General features: G+C 36.4%; 2 protein-coding genes across 2 annotated transcripts in view; one reads left to right on the top strand and one right to left on the bottom strand.

The window, feature by feature from the left end:
* Nucleotides 1-5,274, top strand: LOC101896024 (transmembrane protein 256 homolog). The gene is made up of 3 exons (XM_005187268.4): nt 1-216; nt 284-565; nt 4,732-5,274. Exons 1-3 carry the CDS (start codon nt 124-126, stop codon nt 4,873-4,875), a joined length of 519 nt encoding a protein of 172 aa, XP_005187325.1. The 5' UTR covers nt 1-123; the 3' UTR covers nt 4,876-5,274.
* Nucleotides 5,275-7,783: 2,509 nt separating this feature from the next.
* LOC101895852 (probable multidrug resistance-associated protein lethal(2)03659) overlaps nt 7,784-23,409 on the bottom strand; it is a 71,127-nt gene continuing 55,501 nt past the window's right edge. The window contains exons 4-11 of the mRNA XM_020038117.2: nt 18,239-18,398; nt 17,667-18,045; nt 13,824-14,599; nt 12,908-13,765; nt 12,357-12,841; nt 11,518-12,296; nt 11,032-11,448; nt 7,784-10,965 (exon numbers count right to left, since the gene is read on the bottom strand). Of these exons, the coding sequence (XP_019893676.2) occupies nt 10,927-10,965; nt 11,032-11,448; nt 11,518-12,296; nt 12,357-12,841; nt 12,908-13,765; nt 13,824-14,599; nt 17,667-18,045; nt 18,239-18,398 (3,893 nt within the window). The 3' untranslated portion in view covers nt 7,784-10,926. The remainder of the gene's footprint in view (nt 10,966-11,031; nt 11,449-11,517; nt 12,297-12,356; nt 12,842-12,907; nt 13,766-13,823; nt 14,600-17,666; nt 18,046-18,238; nt 18,399-23,409) is intronic.

Raw genomic sequence — 23,409 nt, 5'->3', positions numbered from 1 at the left:
TTGCTTTAGTTCAATTCATTACAATCACCTGTGCGAGGAGGTTCTTCTTGAGGTGCTTCCTGCCAAGCGTTGGAAAGGTTTACTTTAACTACATTGGAAATATCTTAACTGTCAACCGATATCATGTCTTGGGGCGAAACTCTAAATTATTTAACTCTTGGAAATCCCGTCAGCCAGGCTGTTATTAATTCAGCTTCTGCCGTCCTTAAGGGTTCCGTAAGTTTACCTTATATCTTGAAGATATCGTATAATATACATTGTCCATTGTTTTGCGAAATTGTAGGGACTGAAGCCGAAGCAAGCTATACAGGATGTTGTTGTGGCTCCACCCAAACTATTGAATTTATGGGAAATTGCTGGTAACAATTATCACTTTGTGCGTTTAGCCGGTTTAAGTGGAGCAACTGCAGTCATAATGGGTGCTTATGGAAAACATTATTTGGTGAAGATTATAGATGCCAAAGAGCAAATGGAATCGAAGGCAGTCTTTGAAACAGCCAATCGTTTTCACTTCCTGCATTCGTTTGCCCTTTTGGCAATGCCATTGGCTCGTCGCCCTGTGTTGGTAAGTTGCATGTATGTTATATGCATTAACGGAACAATAGATCATTTACCATGTTTTAAATTTACAAGTGCATATTTCATCCTGGTTGTAAAAACATAAACATCTGTAGGTGGTCGCAGCCTATTGTCTAAGAATTTAATTATCGAAGCTTAATTCAATCCAGAAGCTGTATTTAATTAATCAATTTCAGATTTTCATTCTTTATTCAAATTTTGGTGAAACTCATATGCCGATTAACCGTTCTAAATAGTTTTTAGTTTTATTTTCGTTTTTGAATCGATTTATTAACATATTAGTCATCTGTCCAGGTGCATTCCAAGATTTCTATTTTTACCTCCACCATAGTATGTGTTTGTCATTCTGTTTGTAACACCTTGATATGTGTACTTTAGATCCCACAGTATAAAATCTACGTAGATTTAGCGATGTCCGTCCGTCTATGGATATCACTCTAGCTTCCGAAGGAAGTAGGTTGATAAAATTTTACTCAGAGTTGTGTTAGGTCTGAGGTCCTATCTTCTTTACCGGCAGATTTAAGGTATTTTGGTTATTTTAGACACAATTTTAATTTTTTGTTCCCAGTATGTAGAAAACATCCTGAAAATCTACGTAGATTTAGCGATGTCCGTCCGTCTATGGATATCACTCTAGCTTCCGAAGGAAGTAGGTTGATAAAATTTTACTCAGAGTTGTGTTAGGTCTGAGGTCCTATCTTCTTTACCGGCAGATTTAAGGTATTTTGGTTATTTTAGACACAATTTTAATTTTTTGTTCCCAGTATGTAGAAAACATCCTGACATAGAACATATTTATAAGTTACACTCAAATGGTGGAATGTATTAAAAGTTTGGCCTTTCCGAACTTATCTGCTTTTAACTTGTTATGGGATATATTAATTGAATTGATTAATTGGGGCAAGACACACAGAGCAACCATGGGAAAGCTCACTTGCCAGAGTTCAGAGAATTCACCAACCGTTGCTTCAGAGAACTGCCCAAATCTTCTGATGTTCGGATAACAGAGAGGATTTTCCGAAACATCATGAAAGCTGCAGCGGCTCGCCATATACCTGCTGGTCGAATGCCCCAGATAAGACCAAATATCCTAGCAGAGGCAGCGGGATTAGCAGACGACCGTGATGACCTCCGTCGTACCAACCATAATGATCCTAGAATTTGTGATTTGACAGTGGAAGTCTACCGGTTGGTACAGGAGCATAAGAGGAAAAAATGGCTAGACCATCTGAAGTGTTGCAATGTTGGAACCGATATGAGTAAGCTGTGGGTAAAAGTTAAATCGCTCTCGAACCCTGGAAAAAAAAAGAAGATAGGACCTCAGTCACTTTTAACGACGTGACGTTGATTGATCCGATGAGGCGCGCTGAGTATTTTAACCGACAATTCGTTTCGACAATTTATTCGACAATTCAGGCACTCCAAGAGCGACAGGGCGAAGCGAAGAGTACTACGTCGCATCAGAGGACGAACCACCGCAGTTTACGAAGTCCTTCCCTTACGTCAGCATAATCATATGCTTTCGTTACAGTACCTGCTTGGGTGTTACCGTGAGAGTCATCGCAACCATCATATGGTGGATACAACCCCCAAACCAGGTGTGGGTTGTTGTATTTGTTCTCTCCGATTAGAAGTCCTTTATGAATTGGTTCCATGTTTTGACATAGCCTCCAAATAGCTAACTATAGGTATAAGCCACCCGAAATGACTATTGTTCGATATTTTCTAATTTTTTATTTGATTAAAACTTAGAACAACTCATTACTAAATTAAACCACAATTTTATATGGATATCAATCAATTTATTTGAAAGTGGAGCATTATTAGACATAAATAAAATGCGTACATACATATGTGCCGTAGTTTCTTTTTTACTTTGTCTTTTGTTTTTTTTTTTAATTGATATGGGTATTCTATTGATTTGCAACCTTTTTTCTATATTCTAAAGTTAGTTATCTTAAATTATTGTACAAAAATGTTTCAATCGTTTGGATAATTTATTGTGTATGTTTGTTGTGTTGTTTTTTTTTTTTTCAAAAATAAAGTATTTTTTCCATTGAGCTACTTGCTACTCCCTAAAAATGACTACTTATGGCTAAATGAATTAGTTGCGTTTTTTAGAATTCTCTTTTTGTTTCATCGTAACATTGATAATTGACATGATTTTTAATATTCTTTTTTTTTTTTTGTAAAATAATGTTCGTAGTCCCAAGAAACATAAATTTCAACATTTATTGCACCAAATATTGAAATAAATATTTATTAATGTAAAAATAAAAACTCAAAAGTCTTGTGGAAGTAGATGGCTCTCAAATATCTTTGAAAATTCCAATAAACACGCAGGGGTTTTATGTTCCCTTATGAAAGCAAAATAAAAATACAGGGTGAGATGAAGAAAACTGCAACCAACTTAAGACAGCTGCCGTTTCCAAGCCACTCGTCCAACAGCTTTTAAAATTATTCCAGTGACAGCTCATTATATTGTTTACAAGCGTACAAGAGTATTTTGTTGAGAATTTTCCAGAAAAAAAAATTATTCGTGATGGAATTCAAGTATGATAGTGTGATTTCTTTATATTTGGCTGGAAAACCACAAGTGGCTATCGTTAGAGCACTCCAGCAATTAAATGTAAATAAATCTTTTGTGTATCGTACCGTATCGCTCGTTACCGTGATACTGGTAGCGTAGTCCGACGTCAAGGAAGTCGACGGAAAAAGCAGCAACATCAGCAGAAATATTATGGTTCGAAAAATAAAGAAGTGACTTCATCGAAACCCGTGTCACAGTGGCCGAAAAATGCCTTGTGAGCTGAACATATCGCAATAATCCATTCGGCAAATATTGAAAAATGAGCTCGGGGTAAAGACATTGAAATTGCAAAAAGTACAAGAACTTACACCGCAACAGAAGAAAAATAGACTCAAAAGAGCTAGAGAGTTGCTTCGCTTGGCCGAAAGTGGCGAACTACCGAATTTGGTTTTCTCCGGTTTCGACGAAAAAACTTTCATTGTCCAACAGTTTGTAAACAAACAAAATGATTGTGTGTACCTGCCAAAGAGGTCATGATGATGGTGTGGGTCGCCATAACAGCCGATGGTCGCTCTCCGCTCGTATTAATCGATCGTGGGATCAGAATAAATGCCGAATATTATCGCGAAAATATTCCGGGAGTGTACTAAAGCCTTGGGCACGCAAACATTTTCGCCGCAGTCCTTCGACATTCCAACACGACTCGGCACCATTGCACTCAGTACGCCACCCACCCAAGAATGGTTACAAAATGGGGTCCCTCACTTTATTTCCAGCGTACAATGGCAACCAAAATCTCCGGATACCAATCCTTTGGACTATTGTGTCTGGAGCAATGTTGGCACTCAAAAATACCAAAGTGTCGATCACCTCCAGCAAACGCTAAAATATCGCAGAGCAACATTCGGGCAGCAAAGGTGACCAACTCAAACAAATTTGAACTTATTCTAAAATTTGATGTTATTTCCGACATTTTTAGCTTTCTTTCAAAAAAAATTTAAAGCAAAAATGTGAAAGTGATGGCGTTTTGACGTTGTTGCAGTTTTTTTTATCTCACCCTGTAGATGGCTCTCAAATATCTTTGAGAATGAAAGCAAAATAAAAATAATGTTTTAACTTTATAGAGAACACCATTTGTTTTTTCTTTTCTTTTTTTCCTTACATAACTAATTGATTTTTTGTAAATAATTGGTATCAATTTGTTAGCTAATAACAACCACTATATGGAGTTTAATTTGTCCATTTGTTACATATGTATGTTTTTATGTTTATGATTTTTTTTTTGCTTTTCATAGGCAAGAGGATTTTTTAATTACAAAAAATATATTTCATTTTGCGTTTTTTCGGTTTGTTTTGTTTTAGAATCTTGTTACAACATTAAATGCATTATTATTCTTGTTTAATTTTATTTTCAAGTTTTCAACTATTTAATGGAAAGAGGTTTCAGGTTAGATTAGGGTCTCAATTTAAGCTTTTGTTTTTAATTTAGAATTTTTGTAGTTTTTTTTGTTTTTTGATATTTTCCATGTTTTGTTGTAATAAAAGCTCTAGTTTAATATTAGTCACTTGAAATAAATCTAAGCTTACAAAATATTTAATACTATAATTTGATTTTCTTTTAGACTGGCTCTTTGATGGCAGCTGGTACAATCTTGTTCAGTGGACCCATGTACTATCGGGCTTTGACAGGTGACAGAACCTTTATACAAGTGGCCACATGTGGTGGCTTTTGTTTAATTGCTGCCTGGTTATCATTGATATTTTAAACAAATTGTAAAGTTATTTTTTTAATGAGCTATTGTATTCTTCTACGTAAAACTCTTATGTGTGAGGGAGGGAGAAACCAAAAAATGGAATATCTCAATTAATTACACAAAATACACAATATATCGTTATGTTTATAAGAAAACTAGTTGTTAATTGTACTGATGTAATCGGAAACAGAAAAAAAAAAACAAACATGCAACACTTTCGGTGTTATTTTAATGTATATTTTTTAATGAAATGTAAAAACTTTTTATTTATTTTGTAATTTAATTTCTTCTTGTTGTTCTACTTGTATTCTATTTAGTTGTAAATCTTTTTTCATTACTTCCAAGTTTTTTTATGTATTATATTATTTATGTTTGTGTAATTTAAGCGTTTTCCTCCTCATTTTAATATAACTTAAAACAAACAAACATTTCTCCAAAGAAAATATATATAATTGGTTACATTAAAATACCATTTATATTGAAATGAAATCAATAAAAATCTAATTTAAACTTTAATATTTTTTCCGCTGTAATGGCAGTAAAACGCAATCAAATGTAAGTAACAAGTACTATATGGATAAATACGCCAATATAAGTGATACCTAACCGTTAATTTTCTTTTCAAATTGTAAAAAGGCAGTGTTGAGGAAATCTTATTTTTTGGTATAAAATGCCTAAAGATTTCTGTCCCCATATTCAGACTGGTGTAAAATATCAGAATGTTGGCAATTCGGAAGAGTTATTGGTGAAGGGAATACACAGCTGTTACTTTTTTGCAGTGTTCTATTTTTTTCTTCTTAAGGCGCGTAACCAACCTTTGTAACAGGGAACATCAATCCTTTTTCTCAGACGATTGTTGCCTTCCACATGCCAGTTTGCCATTAGCCCACTTGAAATACGAATTTGAATCCAATACGAAATAACAATATGCATATACTTAAAGAAGATAATAGTGGGATACTTTGATGAACGAGATTTCATGACCATCAGTATTTATGATCTGTAGTATCCTAAGAAAGGTAACTTACATGGAAAGACCACATTTAAATGATTAGACCAATTCTAATATAGCGTCTGTAGCTCTTTGAATAATAATAGCTCCAGTGAGTAATGTTAATAATATATTAAAGTATCGAATATCGGCAGGTACCATTATATGGAGGATATATGAAAACGTGAACCTTCATAGGACATTTTTTGTCATAGGCTTTAATTGGAAATTCGAAACAATTCAGGTGAATAATTTTGTTTATATCATAAAAATACCGAATATCGGGAGGTACCCTTATAGGGTGAGAAAAGGTGAAAAAATTGCAACCAACTTCAGTCATTTTAAGCCACTCGTCCGATAGCTGTTAAAATTATTCCAGTGACAGCTCAGTATATTGTTTATAAACGTACAAAAACATTTTAGTGAGAATTTTCCAGAAAAAAGTTATTCGTGATGGAATTCAAGCGTGATAGTGTGAGTTCTTTATATTTGGCTTGAAAACCACAAGTGGCTATCGTTAGAGCACTCCAGTATTTAAATGTGAATAAACCTTTTGTGTCTCGTACCATCGCTCGTTACCGTGATACTGGTAGCGTAGCAGAAATGGTTCGAAAAGTAAATAAGCAACTTAATCTAAAAGCGCGTCGCAGGGCCGAATCAGAATAAATGCCGTAGCATCAGAATAAATGCCGAATATTATCTTCATAATATTCTGGAGGGTGTATTAAAGACTTGGCCACGCAAACATTTTGGCTGCAGACCTTGGGCATTCCAACAGGACTCGGCATCCACCCAAGAATGGTTACAAAATGAAGTTCCTCGCTTCATTTCCAGCGCATAATTGCAACCAAAATATCCGGATACTAATCCGTGGGACTATTGTGTCTGGAGTATTTTGGAAACAAGGTTGGCACTAAAAATATCAAATTGTCGATCACCTCAAGCAAGCTCTTCGCCGGGAATGGGCCAAAATACCACAGAGCAACATTCGGGCAGCTTGTGACGGTTTCATTGACCGTTTGAAGGCCATAATTCGTTCCAAGGGTGATCAATTCGAACAAATCTAAATTTTTTCCTAAAATTTGATACTATTTCCGACATTTTTGCTTTCATGCCCAGTATATCTACTCCGAGCTCTAAATGTCAAGTTACACATGATTTGGTTTAAAATTGTGGGCAAAACATTCAAAACAGCGATAATCAGGAAGTAACGGTATATGGGGGCCTTGCCGAAACGTGGAACCGTTTTAATACCAAACATACTAGGGGTAATATAAATATTTGAGCAAAATTTCAAAGCGATAGAAAGCTTCCCTGAATTAATTTCGGTTTTACCTCACACCACTGTGCGACGTAGCGGGCACTTACTAGATTCATTTAAAACGAATAGAGTATCTGTATTTTAAAATTTTGATCCGTGGTAATATTTATACCGCCCAGGAGCGAAGATAGATTGCTTCTCGTGCCCATAAAATGGAAGTCAGTATGAGTTTGTTCAATTTCCGAATATGCCAATTTGCATTAGATAAATAGGTGATATATCGGTCAACTCCTTTTGATAAACCTCCCTACGCCCACACTCTATAAAGCCTCGAGCATTTTGAAATAGAATTACAAGTCTCATACAATGCGCAGATATTCCGAGGTTTTCACATTGAACTATGGTTACTAACATTAGATCTCTTGGAATGGAGTTGGAATGTGAGGGGCACATTTTTATTGTAGATGCCCCAAAAAGGGCCAAATACTGAAGGTTGGAACACCGACAGAAACTTTCTAATTTGTTTCGATGTGTTTTAACGCAAAAAAGGGGGTATCGAAATATAAAGCAGTTTTTAAAAAAGGAATGACTTATCATTAGTATGAAGTTGATATTAAATTTATGAAAAATTAAAAAAAAACAAAACAAATAAAAAGAAATATACCGGCTTCAAAATAAATACAATAATTTTTTATTGAAGAAAAAAAAAAAATACATCAAAATAAAAACCAAATTGAAATTGTAAAATATTGTCGTTTCATTTGGAACACATACTGTGTGCTGTTGTTTGTTGTTTATACTACTATATAATACAATATTTTGTGGGTTTTTATCTCTAAGATTACGCATAAGTACACAATTTTCAAGTAGGGCCTAATAATAAATTCTTTTGTTTTAATTTTTTTTGTTTTTATGCCTAAGTGTAAATAAAATGCATCCTTCAAGGATAAATAAATAGAATTACAATTGTTTTTCTTCCCATATTTACATACATATACACATTGTTATACATATACATACATACATATATAAATTATATTATTGCACAGTATTAAAATAATATGCATATATATATAGATTTACTTTTTGCCCCTACATCTTTGTCATCATCAGCATCATCATTAGTTACATATACATCGATTTCAATTTTGTTGTTAAGTATTTGTATAAATATATTTAGTTTTTAATTGATATAGTCGTTATAGTTTTTTGTTTTCTTTTCTTTTAAGTAATTTAATTTCATACAATTTGTTTTTGTGTTAATATTAGTTACTAGCTTTACAATCATTATAATAATGATATTTTATTGTCTTAAAAAATGTTATGATCAGAATTCAAATAGAAAACTAAATCGAAGCTTCCAACAGAAGCGTGTAATTTTTTTTTTCTATGAATGCCATCGTTGTAAAGATGTTCGTTTCTAAAGAAATATTGTGGGTTTATTTGTGTTTTCTTCTCTTTTTTTACAAATATGAAACGGGATTTGGGATTTATTATTTCTCTCTTTCTCTTAAATATTTAAATATCTATGTATGTATATAAATAGATCAACTACTTTGTTCCTACTACAGTTTATGTTGTACATGAAGTTTCCAGTTTTGATATACCATTGTGGGTTGTGATTTTTTTGTTTTCTTTTGAATTTTCTTTTAAGATACCTTGTTGCTACAGTTTTGTGAATTGAAATTTTTGGGGATTAATAAAAAAATGGCTTTGTACGTTTTGAATGTTTCTTTTAAAAGTGAGGTTATGGACGACATGGGTTTATTTACCACGTAATCTTAAAGAAAAGCTTCCCGAGAAAATAACCTCTCGTTGCTTTTGTTCTATCCAAACAGGCTTTCTCGTCTTCAAGGATATTGTCTCTGCTGTATGCAGAAATAAGTTAATAATCCTTTGAAAATTAGAAAAGTGTGGTTTAAAGCAAATCAAAATCTAACAGAATTTTGAAACCTTGACTCGCCGACATAGCCAGAGTGCGGTGTGTGGGTTCTAAACGCCCTCAGAAAAATGTACATGTACAGCCCATTAAGGTAGCCGAATTTTTAAATCTGGAGCTTGAGCCAAATTAGCAGAATCCAAACACCTACATTTACTACTGCTACAACAACAACGAGCGCCCTCAGAAATATAATTTTTTTTATATATTTACTGAACATTTTGTTTATAATTTATTGTCTGTTGTGAATGATTAGAATTTTTCTAACGATGGTCTGGAGACCCAATGCACTTCTCATATTCACAGTCCATGTTGTTGTTAAAGCTCCACATGTTTTGTTTGATTTCTGCCAATCAAGTTCTAATTCCAGGTTTAATAAGTAAAAAAGTATCAGTCCGTTCTGCCAACAGATGTATACCCTCAGCCAATATTCGATTATTTAAATATATTTTGACTTTGACTTCTGTTGTGATAATTCAAATTGTTGACCCTCTATGGATTAGGGTTTGAAGGAATGGGTCAATATTGTCCATTTCGTATCGGGCCTAAATATATATGATATAAATTCGCTTTATATGAGTTATGTGACAATGTTTTGAAAAATCGCTGACTCTTTTCGCATCTTATAACAGATAATAGAATTGCACAAGGGTGGCTCAGAAGGAGTTCGCAGATATATATCATCTTCACAACAGATCTTGCGTTAGCAAAGATGTTTGTATATTTGAAATTTGAAGAGAGTTATATGCTTATTTCGCTTTCTTTGAGCGTCTTATTTTTCAAAATCGTGAACCCTATGTGGGGGAGGTATCAGAAGGAATGGTCCGATCTCTATCATCTTTATAACAATCTTGTGTTGATGGAAATATTGAGATGTGCCAAGTCTGAATGGAATCGGATGCAAATTTCGCGTTTTATGAGCTTCGTGGATTTTAAAAACTTGGACCCTTTGTGGATGGGATGTGCAATTTGAAGACAATCGAACTCTTACATCACATTTTATAGGAGTTTTAATTATTCAAAATTTTGAAACTTTGTCCATTTTACACCTGACCTAGTACTGATGCAAATATTAGAACTTGCAAAGCTAGAGCAATATTGGATTACCCTTTTATTTCTGTGCATAAAAATATTTTCCTGGAAATTAATAGGGTCTAAAACCGTTATTTGGACTAGGCACGTAGAAATTATTAATGGTATATGTGACTGCATCAGTATGAATGCCACTCAGACCTGCCTGATAGGCTTCTTGATCTAGACGCTTTCTCATATAGCGTTGGACTTCCTCTCTAGATCGTGTATGCCCTTCTTGATACGCCTAGATGGGGTAGATTTATCCATCATATGATGGTTTGGATAATTCCCGCCTGAAATGGCTTTGAATTTGTACAATTTTGATCACTTGTTGCATGTCACCGAAAATTGAGTCTATTATTGGTTTAGGATATTTTTTGGCAGTTGTAACTATTCACTAATCAACATGTTAACCACTTATTTTTCGTTTGTCATTTGGATCCTGAGAGGAAATTTATGTTCCCATTTGCCTTGTTATTTTCATTCCTAATCACTTCGTTCATAACCTCACATTTATAGAAAATGTAATCATATTAAGCCTTTAGGCAGTCGAATACTATAACTTTTCACAATTCATTTGTAGCGAACGCCTTAAAACCTGTCTCAATCAAATGTTGGTGGTACCGTGAATCGATTATGGGTATAGGGATAAACTGAATGTTAGCCTAAGAATTTTGGTTTTGTTGCATTTTCAAAAAATAGTGTCTTTTGTATTTTAGCATTTGCCGGATGATTTGTTATGGGCTCTAGTATCTTTAATATATAATCCTTAAATACTTTGGGCACCTGAACGAAATGTCAAGGATCTTTTTTGGCCTTTAGGTTTTCCTCATGGGCCTGCAAGAAAAAGAAGTTAATTACATTTTATATTCGATTTTAAATTTCCATTCTATTCCCATTTACCTTTTGGGCAACTTTCAGCAGACTATCAAATGTGGAACTGCCAGTCTGTTTCACCATGCCATAGAATATATTGGTTTTACTTTGTGTTAGCAGTTCAAAGGGTGAACCAAACTCTACAGCCCTGCCTGCGTCCATTACCAGAACTTTATCCGAATCCATAACTGTGTGTAAACGGTGAGCTATTGTCAGAACGGTGCAGTGTTTAAATTTATTACGTATGGTGGTTTGTATTAAGGCATCAGTTTGGGGATCTACATTGGCAGTGGCTTCGTCCATTACCAAAATGCGATTTTCTCTGAGAATGGCACGGGCCAGACAGACCAGCTGTCGTTGGCCAACAGAGAAATTGGTACCACCTTCGGATATTTTACTTTGCAGTCCACTGGGTAATTCGCTGACAACGTCCTTTAGTTTGACCTGAAACGAAAATGATACATTTCAAAAGATAACATCTGAGGAAAATAAATGAAAATAAATTGATCCCACCTCTTCCAAAGCCTTCCATAATTTGGCATCGGCATACTCATCGAATGGATCTAAATTGTAACGCATAGTGCCCGAAAACAATACCGGCTCTTGGGGAATAATTGATATTTTACTACGCAAATCATGGAGTCCCATTTCCTTGGTATCCCGTTTATCGATGATCACCGAACCATCATTGTACGACAGGCGGAATAAGGCATTTATAAGCGATGATTTACCCGCTCCGGTGCGACCTACAATGCCAATCTTTTCTCTCGCCTGTATGGAAATATTCAGATTTTTCAATACCGTTTCTGCCTTGGGATCGGGGAAGTAACGCAAACTTAAATTGTCGAATACAATTTGACCATCTTCTGGCCATGATTTGGGTGGTTTCTTATTCGGTGGTGATTCCATTTCACCTTCGGCCTCCAAGTCTTCGTATTCAATGACACGTTCTACAGCTGTCATATTGTTTTCCAGTTCAGCCGATTGTCGCATACCCCATTGGACCATGCCGGTCATACCCATGGCCTGGGTAATGGCAAGGCCCACATCACCGCCATTTTTGGGTGAGAAAAGGAAAAAGCTCAAGGTGATGATAGCAATGTACAGGACACAGCAGCAATCTAGCCAATAGCCAAAGGCACGGCTAGTCGACAAGAACATGTAATAGCCGGAACTATGGAGATCCTGGTAGTTATCAAATTCCTCAATTAAAATTTGCTGGGCTCCAAATGCTCGTATTGTGGAGAGGCCATTCAGCGAGGCGCCCATATGTGAATATATGGGGGAGCGGGCTGCAAGTAAATGAAGTTCAATTTCGGTTCAAGAATTCATTTCAAAATATCTCCACTTACTTATGGCCTCCAAACGTTTGACATCTCTCGACGTATTCAAATAGAATGATCGCATAAAATAGAAAACAATACCCAGTAGGGCAGTGGCCAAGAGATACCAGGGATTTACGATGCACAAAACGACAACAATACCTAAAATGGCCAGGAAGATTTGTATGACATCCATCATGACACCGGGCAACACTTCATCCACCTGACCCAAATCTTTGGCAAAACGATTTAGGATACGGCCGGCAGGATTTGTGTTAAAGAAATACATGGAGGCCCGAGTAACGCCGTTAAACATGGTATTGTGCAGATTCGTGGAGGAGCGTTTGGCCAGCGTAAAGAAAAGTAGGGAGCGCATCAAAGCAAAAACAATAACCGAAACATTAATGCCAGTGAAGATGTACAGGTCCACTGGGTCTGAGTTGGTGTCCAAGCGTCTTTCGGGTCGTCGATAGTAATCGGTAACCGTACTTTGCGCCTGTCCATTTTTGTTGACCCTGAAACAGAGAAATTAAATTTCAATTGCCATGGGTACTAAGAATATCACACCTCCACCAACTTACCAATAGGACAAGAAGTAGTCACCTCCGGAGGCCAACACCTGAGCTCCAATACAAAAGAATGCCATAATTGTGAACAGGAAATAACCTCCACTGGCTCCAAAATATTTCTTATAAAGTTTTAGACCAATTTTACCCTCTTCACGAGTCTCCTGCACCTGTTTGGGGGCATCGCCCTGGGCAGACTCCGCCACCGAACCCATAGACGACACACTATTTTGACGTGAGCGCATTTTACTGTTTTGTCTTGACAAAGCCTGTCTTTCCGATCCCTCCCCAACCGATCCCTTCACACTACCCGTATCCTCGGTCTTATCGGCCTGCATCAATAATTTGGAAAATTCCAAACCACTCTTGCGCATCGATTCAAATGTCCCGATAGCACTGATCCTACCCTTATCCATAATTACAATAAGATCGGCCTGTTCCATAAATTGCAGCTGGTGAGTGACCAAAAGGACAATGTCGTCACGCAGATAACCTCGCATACATTGATCGAACAAATGGCGCCCAACATGGGTGTCAACGGCACTCAACGGATCATCCAGCAGATAGACATCGGCCTTGCGATACACAGCCCTGGCTAAGTTGATACGGGCCTTTTGGCCACCAGACAGAGAAGCACCGCGCTCGCCAACAATTGTCTTGTCGCCAAAGGGCAGCAGCTCAAAATCTCGTTCGAGGGCACATTTCTTGACAACTGTGCGATAGCGCTGCCTATCCATTGGTAGGCCGAACAAAATGTTCTGACGCACAGTACCAGTAAATAGCCAGGGCTCCTGTGAGGCATATGACAGTGTGCCGCTAACGTTTACGGACCCAGTTTCAGCAGGCAGTTCACCCAGGATGGCTTGAATCAAGCTATAGGAGAAAATAAAATATGGTAACACCATTTGAGAAAGCAACGTTGATAGCTTACCTGGACTTGCCGGAACCCACCGGCCCAATTACAGCCACCAAGGTACGTGGCTTTATCTTTAGATCAATATTTTCCAACGTGTACTCCGTTGACTGTGGATCCCATTTGGCCTTGAGTTTGTTAATGCTGACGCTGGCCTCCACGTGATGCGGATGATGGTTACCCACAATCGTCATGGGCTTCATAATGCCATTCATGCCAATTGCCTTGCCATTCTCCTCGATAATAGCTGTCGGTTGCAATTTATTATTTTCGCAATCCACATCCTGTGACCTGTCCCGCACCTTCGTCTCCTCATGCATCATGTACTTTTGGATACGTTTAAAGGACACCATTGTCTCGGCAAACTGGGATATTCCCATGGGGAAGTAGATGGTCATGGTGTTGCGCAGAATATTGTAGAAGGCTGTAATGATGAAAGCTTTCTCGGCCGTCAGCAGTTTTCCCAGGAGTACAAATCCCACCAGACTGGCGAAAACGGATATGCGTGTCAGAAACATAATGAACGACTGCAAAATGCCACGAATGTAGTTGACATAGCGAATGGCGTTCATCTCCTTGAGACGGGCGTATTGGACCATTTTACCAAATGGTATTTCCCAGGCATACATTTTGATCACCTGAATGCCGGATATGATTTCGTTCATCATGCGCACCCGTTCATCGGTGCGCAGGGCAGTGCGTAGACGTAAAACTGAAGTCTTTTTGCCCAGATAGGCTTGCAACGGCAGGAATAGTATCATAATGGCGACACCGAATAGCGAGGAGACTCCAATCTGAAAGAAGGAAAACGAATTTAAAAAATACATAGGGTAAGTGTGCCTAAGTTCGGCATGTCCCAGTAGTCGGCACTTTTTATTTTTAAGCCCAAATAAATGAAACTTTTATAACTTAATATATTTTGTTTACTTCAAATATATTGTCAGCTATCTTTATGTACAATTTCGCTAAGAAAAGATGATTTATTCTAATAAAAATTAAATTTTTGTCTGTGAAGGTCCTCAACAATCCATATTCTTAAGAAAAGTACAATAAAGACGTCGAATCAGTTTAACTAAACAAAAATATTATATTTTAATGAATTAATTTATTATTATTATTAATTATTCTTTCAAAAAAATTGGTATGCCGACTGTTGGAAAATGCCATACCGACAATTGGCAAGTGGTGCCGACTACTGGCAAAAAAGCATTGTATTAATAAAACTACAATTTTATGAAATTTAATAAAAAGTTATTAAAACTTTATTTATTATTGCAAAAACTATACAAAATTTCGAATCTGAATAAATTAATTTTGTAATAATTGAAATGTTCCACTCAGAATGGTGAGCGATTAAAAACACAAAAATCCTAAAAGTGCCGACTATTGGTACACTTACCCTATATAATATAAATCGTCTCTATCTCATTTCCTGAAGTTAACCTCTTTCTTGCTGCGAATTGCCAGAGTCATCCCTATAATTAAGTACCCAGTAACAAATGTCATTACCAAGTAATGCCTTTACACAGGATGTTTTACCGATCTATCTATCTTTGCAATCGTATCTCGACTTAAAAATTAAACATTAAATGATAATACAGAGCCTAAAATGAAATTCGTGGTCTATTTATGATTTTAAATCATAAATATGACCTTGATTTTTTATACAAGCCGAAAAGTATGCAAAGAATATCGATCATATTTTCATCATATTCTCTTTAAATGCAATCGAAATCGATTTGGGTCCTCGTTCATACCCGTATGACTTTTGGTCAAAAAAAACTACTTTGGAGAATGTCAGATAAAGTAAAAGTTAAGCTAATAAGTAAGTGCAAATAAAGGGTAAGGGAGAGGAAATTTAAATCTCCACACCGTCTGTGACCGGTAGAAAATAAGATTCAAAATCAGAGAGCAACGCAAAAAACGTTTAGGTTAAAATCTGTAACAAGGATGAGGTCTGCTAAATACTGCATGAAGGCGTTGGTTTATGTAGAACTGTAAGGCTTAAGAAGTTCCCCTCCTCTTCCTTGGAAGCGGCTGTATTCATCCGAATACTGAAACACAGAGAACCACTCAAAGAAAAAAGAGGTTCGATCAAATCGGGTTAAGTACCCATGCAAAGCTTGTCATAGGAATCTTTTGGTTAAATTCGAAAAAATTAGCTCGATTCGATTGGAACTCCGCAAAGAAGAAGAATGTTCGGCCGGGTCGAACTTTTAATGCCCTCCACCATTGGGAAAAGAAAACTATTTTTATAAAAGTATCTGAATTCAAACGTGTTCCATTTTAAACAACAAATATCAGCAAGACCGTTTGGATAATGCTTGTAAACTTAAACAAGTAAAAAAACAGCTAAGTTCGGGCCGAACTTTTAGTACCCTCCACAATTTGGAAGGAACTTGAAAATTTTCAAAAAAAAAAAAAACTTCCGGAAACTACCACTTAAATGAAAACTGTTATATGGAGACTATACGAAGACGTGGACCTGCTTACGAAATTTTTTGTCATACGCTGTAGTACCTATTACGAACTCCAAATACCAAATTTGAAACAATTCCGGTGAATAATGTCGCACAAATCATAAAAATACCGAGTATCGGAAGGTAACGTCATATGGGGGCTATACGAAGACGTGGACCTGAATACAAAAATTTTTGTAATGGGCTGTGGCAGCCATTACGAACTTCAAATACAAAATTTGAAATAATTTCGGTAAGTAATGTCGCTAAAATCATGAAAATATCGAATATCGGGAGTTACCGTCATATGGGGGCTATACGAAGATGTGGACCTGAATGCAAACATTTTTGTCATAGGCTGTAGCAGCCATTACGAACTTCAAATACTTCAAATACCCTCCATACTATGGAGTCATCCTAGACACAATGCAAATTGTTCTGACAAATTCTGAAGCCTTACGTAAAATAATGTGGGCTGTATCGTGATTTCAACAGACAGACGGACATCGTTAAATCGACTTAGAATTTTATACTGATCATGAATATATATATATATATATATATATATATATATATATATACTTTATGTGGTCTACGACGAATATTTAGGGATGTTACAAACGGAATGACAATATTAACCCCTTTTCAAGATGGAGGGTATAAAAGTGGCCACGGAGAGAGAAACTGAATTGTTCTCCATAGTGGCGACAGCAAAATATTGAAGCATATATGTGGAGATCACGAAGTTTGAGATTTCCTCTTCAATCTCAAGTGGTTAAAAGTTCTGTCAGGAATCTGGTTCATAGACGAAACCGCACAAAGATTTATTAGTAGAGTGGCCTTCAAAAGCAGGAAGAAGCTTTTCAAGCAACCACTTTTGTTCTTGCAGTTACAGAAGTCACCAACTTCACAGCGATTCTGTTTACAAGGTCCTTTAGAACTTGAAGTCTGCAGATAGTATGGATGCAGCTTTTATTCATTTTGGTGAGCGTCTGCAAAGATAATAATCACTTTTGCTCAAATACTTACAACTTTGAAGTGTTTCGAATGAAACACAGTGATGTATTCCGTTAGCATACTGTTTTCGCACCGTATTTAGAATAATCCGGTCATAAAAAGATCTATTTTTGCATGATGCTTCGGGTTGAATATATCCGTATTAAGCTAATAAATCCTTAAATCCTTAAAATTTTGGATATTTACAGAACAAGTTCAGGAATCCTTTAAGAAATTATTGAGTAAAATTTAGTGGCCTAAAGGGGGATTTGACGAGGTTGCAAGATTTCGCAAGCTAATAACTTTCATTTCAATCATTGCTCTCTCTCTATCTCTCTCTCTCTCTGTTATATAAAAATCATAAACTTAAAAGTAATCCTTTCTTCTGTAATTCCCAATAACTTACCTCGCGATACATTAAAAACGTAATAATGATAATTTCAATCGGCCCCAACCACAAATAGTGCATGTGTATCATCGATGTGTCCAAACGGCCGACGTCATTCGATATCAGATTCACCACCTGCCCTGACGTTGTATTGCCCAGTGCGGTCTTACTCAGACGTAGCGCCTTACGATATATCATGCTACACATGGCCACGCGTATCTTCATGCCCACGTGAAGTATGCCTAACATGTAAGGATGCATGAACAGGACATTGACGGCACTGCATAGAATCACGCCCAGAGCGTACAGGTACGCTGTGGACAGATCGCTACTACCATTATTCTCAGGCTTGGCGTAGTACGAGACAAGGCCACCCAAAAATAATGGCTGAGTAACACTGGAAATTGAGAAAAGAGACGAGTGGGCGGTGAGCATACAAACAAAGAATTCTCATTTTCTTCAAATTTCATGGGTCAAAGCCCATTCGAAATGAGATCAACTGGCATTGGATTCGAATAAGTTATTCTATAAGGTGCAAGTATGCCATTTAATCTCATTTCGAATGGTATAGTGTGGAGGAGAAAATTTACCGTAAACCTATTTCTAGAATAAATAAAACAAAACCTAAGGTGGCGAATCGTAGACCGAATACTTTCAGTACCGCCCTCAGAAGACTCGGTTCTTTGTGTTTCATTTGTTTTTTGTTGCATTCCTCCTCCCATGCTTCGGAGAGTTTGTGACCCAATGTATCTGAAAATAAAAGGAACAAAATACAGAAATTACAAGACATCAAATACCCTTGTAAATAAAATATGTAAAAATAAAGATTAACCAATAAGTAGAGGTCAAAAGTCAGGCGGGGCCGACTATGTGTTACTCTACACCGCTATGCATATGGAGTAGAGCTCCCGTAACAAAAAATTGTATATTGGGAATTTATGTGAAGTAGATTATACCAACTATGAACCGAATAACATTGCTGTACAGTGTATAATGCATGATATGACTTCGATAAGGATTATACCGCACCAAGTGTCACCAAATGGTAAAATTTGGTTGAATGTAAAACAAGTAAAAAAGCTGTAAGTTTGGAACGAATTTGGCAATTCTCAAAAACAATAAAATCCGTTAAAAATTATGTTAAAATCTTAAAAATAACGAATGTAGATGTTATATTAGCGTCTATACGACGATATGGACCTGCATAGGTAACTTTTGTCATAAGTCATTACAATATTCAAATGCGAAACTTAAAAAAAAACAGTTTAATAATGTGGCTAAAAATCATCAAAATACCGAATATCGGGAGGTACCGTTATATGGGGGCTATACGAAGACGTGGACCTGCACAGACAATTTCCTGTCTTAGGCTGTAGTATCCCTTTGGAACTTTAAATACCAAATTTTAAACAATTCCGGTGAATAATGTCGATAAAATCATCAAAATGCCGAATATCGGGAGGTACCGTCATATGGGGCTATAGCAAAACATGGAAATTTTCAATACCAATATACTTGCAGACATAATATAAATTTGAGTAAAATTTTATCAATCTAATTCATATTCTTCGTAAGCTAGAGTGATTTCCACAGAAGTACAGACGGACAGACATCGCTAAATCGACAAAGACTATTATGCTGATCAAGAATATACATCTTTGTGTGGTCTAAAATGTATATTTCGAGGTGTTATAAACGGAATGACAAACTCAATATACCCTCCATACTATTCAATTTGATGATATGATATTACGTATGCGGCGAGCAATAACCGAGCAATAATCTGAACCGATCTCGATAAAATTTGGCAAAGCTATTTTCGAGCCGTATCTGATGCTCTGTATCAAATATCATTGTTTTGGAGTGCATATTACACATGTGAGTGACTTTAATGGGGAGCTATAGCTATATCTGAATCGTTTTTCAAAATTTGAAGCACGTTCTTTTAGGCTGAGTTCCGTGCTTTTAGGCTGAATTCCGTCGGAAGTGCTGAAATGAAGTCCATTTGGGCTGATTTTTGCCATTTGGTGCACATAAAACCTGAAATCGGATTAAGATATATATGGGAGCTATACCCAAATCAGAACCGATCTTGACAAAAATTTAAACACTTATTCCTGAGCTGTATCAGTAATATTTGGAAGCAACGACTATTGTTGTGGAGGGCATATTACGCATGTAAGTAACTTTAACGCCAAATCGGATGAAACATATTCATGGAAACTATAGCTATATCTGAACCAATTTTCACAAAAAATAAGCACTTGCTTTTAGGCTGAATTCTGTCGGAAGTGCCAAAATTCTGTCCATTTAGCAACCCAAAATCCAATCTCGATAAAATGTAATAGAGGTATTTCTGGGCTGTATTTGATATCTGGTACCAAATATCATTCCTGTGGAGTGCGTAGTACGTATGTGAGGGACATGAAACCCCAAATCGGATGAAACATATATGTGAGAGCTATAGCTATATCTGAACCGATTTTCATCAAATTTGATGTACCTGCTTCTAAACTGAATTCGGTCGGATGTGCCAAAATACGGGTCATTTGGACTGATATTGGCTATTTGGTGCCCAATTAACCCGAAATCGGTTGAAGATGTACTTATTCAAATTTTGGAATAAGTTTAGATTTGTTCGAATTGGTCACTTTTGGACCGTACGAGCACGCTGCCTGAAAGTTGCTCTGCGGTATTTTGGCCCGTTCCCGGCGAAGCGCTAGCTTGAGGTGATCGACACTTTGGTATTTTTTAGTGCCAACCTGCTTTTCAGACACAATAGTCCAACGGATTGGTATCCGGAGATTTTGGTGGCCATTGTGCGCTGGAAATGAAACGTGCTGAGTGTGATGGTGCTGAGTCCTGTCGGTATGTTCAAGGTCTGCGGCCAAAATGTTTGCGTGTTTAAGGCTTTATACACCCTCCACAGTCGATTTATACGAGCAGACAGCGATTATGACGGCCCACACCATCACCATGGCTGGCGCTTGAGTTGTGGTGACCTACCGAAGGTGCACATTTCCAGCTGACATCTTTGGAAAGTAAACGCGATCATTTTGTACTGTTTAGCACATACCCCAATCCTTCACTCTAACAGTAAAGCTAATTCCAATTTTCAGGGTACCAGCTTCATTTGTGCACCCAAATCCAAATTGTACCAAATTTTCATAACTAACTATATCATACAGTCCAATAGAAATCTTATTTTTAAATTTCAGGGTTCCAACTCTACCGGGATTCAAAAACTACCAGAATTGTTAAATTCAAATTTCATTTGTTCCTCCAAATTCAAAATGTACCAAATTTAATACCGTTTACTACTTTTCGTACACATGGGTACACACTTCCAAAACGACCTCTTTACATCGACTCTATTACTCAACCTTGATTCCCATTTCAAATTTTCAGTTTTAAGCTCTAACCGTTCACATCATACGAACTAGTAACAAATTTAGTACATTTTAGTACTTTTCGTACACTTACAGCGAGAATTTCCAAAAAACCCTTTGGCAGGTCTATCATACACTCCCCCATTTCAAATTTAAGAGGTCTAGCTCTACTGCTTCCTCAAATAAAATACATACATTCGTACCGTTCTAGTACGAATTTCGAAAAGCCCAGCCTTATCTGACCCCTTTGGACCAAGTGTGACTCTCATCCAAAATTTTAAAATTCTTGTTTCAGCCATTTCGTTTGGGCGTTGATGAATCGTTAAGTCAGTCAGCCAGACAATTACAATTACTATGCTCTTTTATTAATATAGACATGCAACTAAACCCCATACAGGGTGAGATGAAAAAACTGCACTAAAAGTGGTGAACTGTCGTATTTGGTTGTCTCCAATGAGAAAACATTTTCTCCTCTCATTCAATAAATTTAAAACAAATAAAAAAAATTAAGGTATTTGACTTTTTGCAGTTTTTTTTTATCTCACCCTGTATATGTATATAAGAATACTAAAGTATAAACATTCACTAGGAAAGATGAGAACACATATTTGGCAAAAGTTGAGTCAACACTCAGAGACATTTTCCACGAAAAAATATCACTGCCAAAATAAAATAAATAAACAAAAATAAAAATAATAAGCAACAGAGAAAATGACGTAGATATGTAGCGTCCAGAACTCAGTTCGCTGTTGCTTAAGTCCGAATTGGGTGTGTAGCTAAATCGTGTATTGTAAGTAAATAAAGGCATGACAAATATTTTCTTTAAATATTCATTTGAGAGGCAAAGTCGAACGCAACATTCATTAACAATGTAACTTCTCGTATCAATTGAACTGGTATTCACGCGAGCTAAATGCATGTACGATTAGGGTAACGTTTACGTTTGACATTGCCTCTAATTCCATAAACCAGTAATTATCAGTAGCAGTACGTTCCTACAACTGCTTAACCAAGGATCGGCAATTATTGTTAGAGAGTCAGAAATGAAAAAAAAGAGAAAAATATGATGCATGTGTAAAATAATTAGAACAAAATTTTCTTAATTTATTGTAATAATGTAACCAGCTAAGTGTCTCAATAATTACGAAAAATCTTTAAGCGAATGTATAGAAAACCAGTAAGAAGAGATCAAAAGTAGGGCGGGGCTGACTGTATTATACCCTACACCACTATGCGTATTTAGTATAGCTCACGAAACAAAAATGTTTATATTGGGAAGTAGGTCATACCGACTATGAACCAAATAACATTGCTGCATAGTGTACGATATGACTTCGATAAGGATTATAATAAAAAATATTTATTGGAGATATACCGTTCGGAGTTTTACCAAGTGGTAAAATTCGGTTGAATATGCAAAAATCTATTTAATTTGGGCTGATATTACAAAAATAGTGAGCAATAGGCGTAAAATCGGATGAAGATGTATATCTCGAAGCTATATAAAAATCTGAATCGATCTCGATAAAATTTGACAGAGGTATTTTGGAGCAGTATCTTATGCCCGGTATCAAATATCATCGGGTGAAACATGTATATGGGAGCTATAGCTAAATCTGAACCGATTTTCACAAAAAATTGAAGCACTTGCTTTTAGGCTGAATTCCGTCGGAAATGCCAAAATTATGTCCATGTCGGCTGATATTAGTAAATTGGGTACAAAAAATCTGAAACCGGATAAAGATATATATGTCAGCTGGGTATAAATCTGAAACGATCTTAAAAAAAAAATAAATATTTATTTCTGAGCTGTACATGATATCTGGTACCAATGGTTTTGTTATACAGTGCATATTTTGAGGGACTTGAATACCAAATCGGGTGAAACATATATATAGGAGCTATAGCTATATCTGAACCGATTTTCTTTGAATTTGATGTACCTGCTTCTAGACTGAATTCTGTCGGAACTGCAAAAAATTGAGGTAATTTGGACTGATATTGGCTATTTGGTGCACAATTAACCCGAAATGGGTTGATGATATATACAGGGTGAGATAAAAAACTGCAACAAAGTCAAACGCCATAATTTTTACATTCTTTTTAATTTTGTCGAAAGAATTAGAATAAATTTAGATTGGTTCGAATTGGTCAGCTTTGGCACAAATTATGGCCTTCAAACGGCAATGAAACGGTCACACGCTGTCCGACTGTTGCTCTGCAGTATTTTGCCCATTTGTTGGTATTTTTTAATGCCAACCTTACTTTCTAAAATACTCCAGACACAATAGTCCAACGGATTGGTATCCGGAGATTTTGGTGGCCATTGTGCGCTGGAAATGAAGCGAGGAACCTCATTTTGTAGCCATTCT

The sequence above is a fragment of the Musca domestica genome, unplaced genomic scaffold, assembly GCF_030504385.1.
Source record: "Musca domestica strain aabys unplaced genomic scaffold, Musca_domestica.polishedcontigs.V.1.1 21, whole genome shotgun sequence".
NCBI classification, from domain to species: domain Eukaryota; kingdom Metazoa; phylum Arthropoda; class Insecta; order Diptera; family Muscidae; genus Musca; species Musca domestica.
The sequence above is the reverse complement of the archived record's forward strand: the minus strand, read 5'-3'. Positions and strand labels throughout refer to the sequence as shown.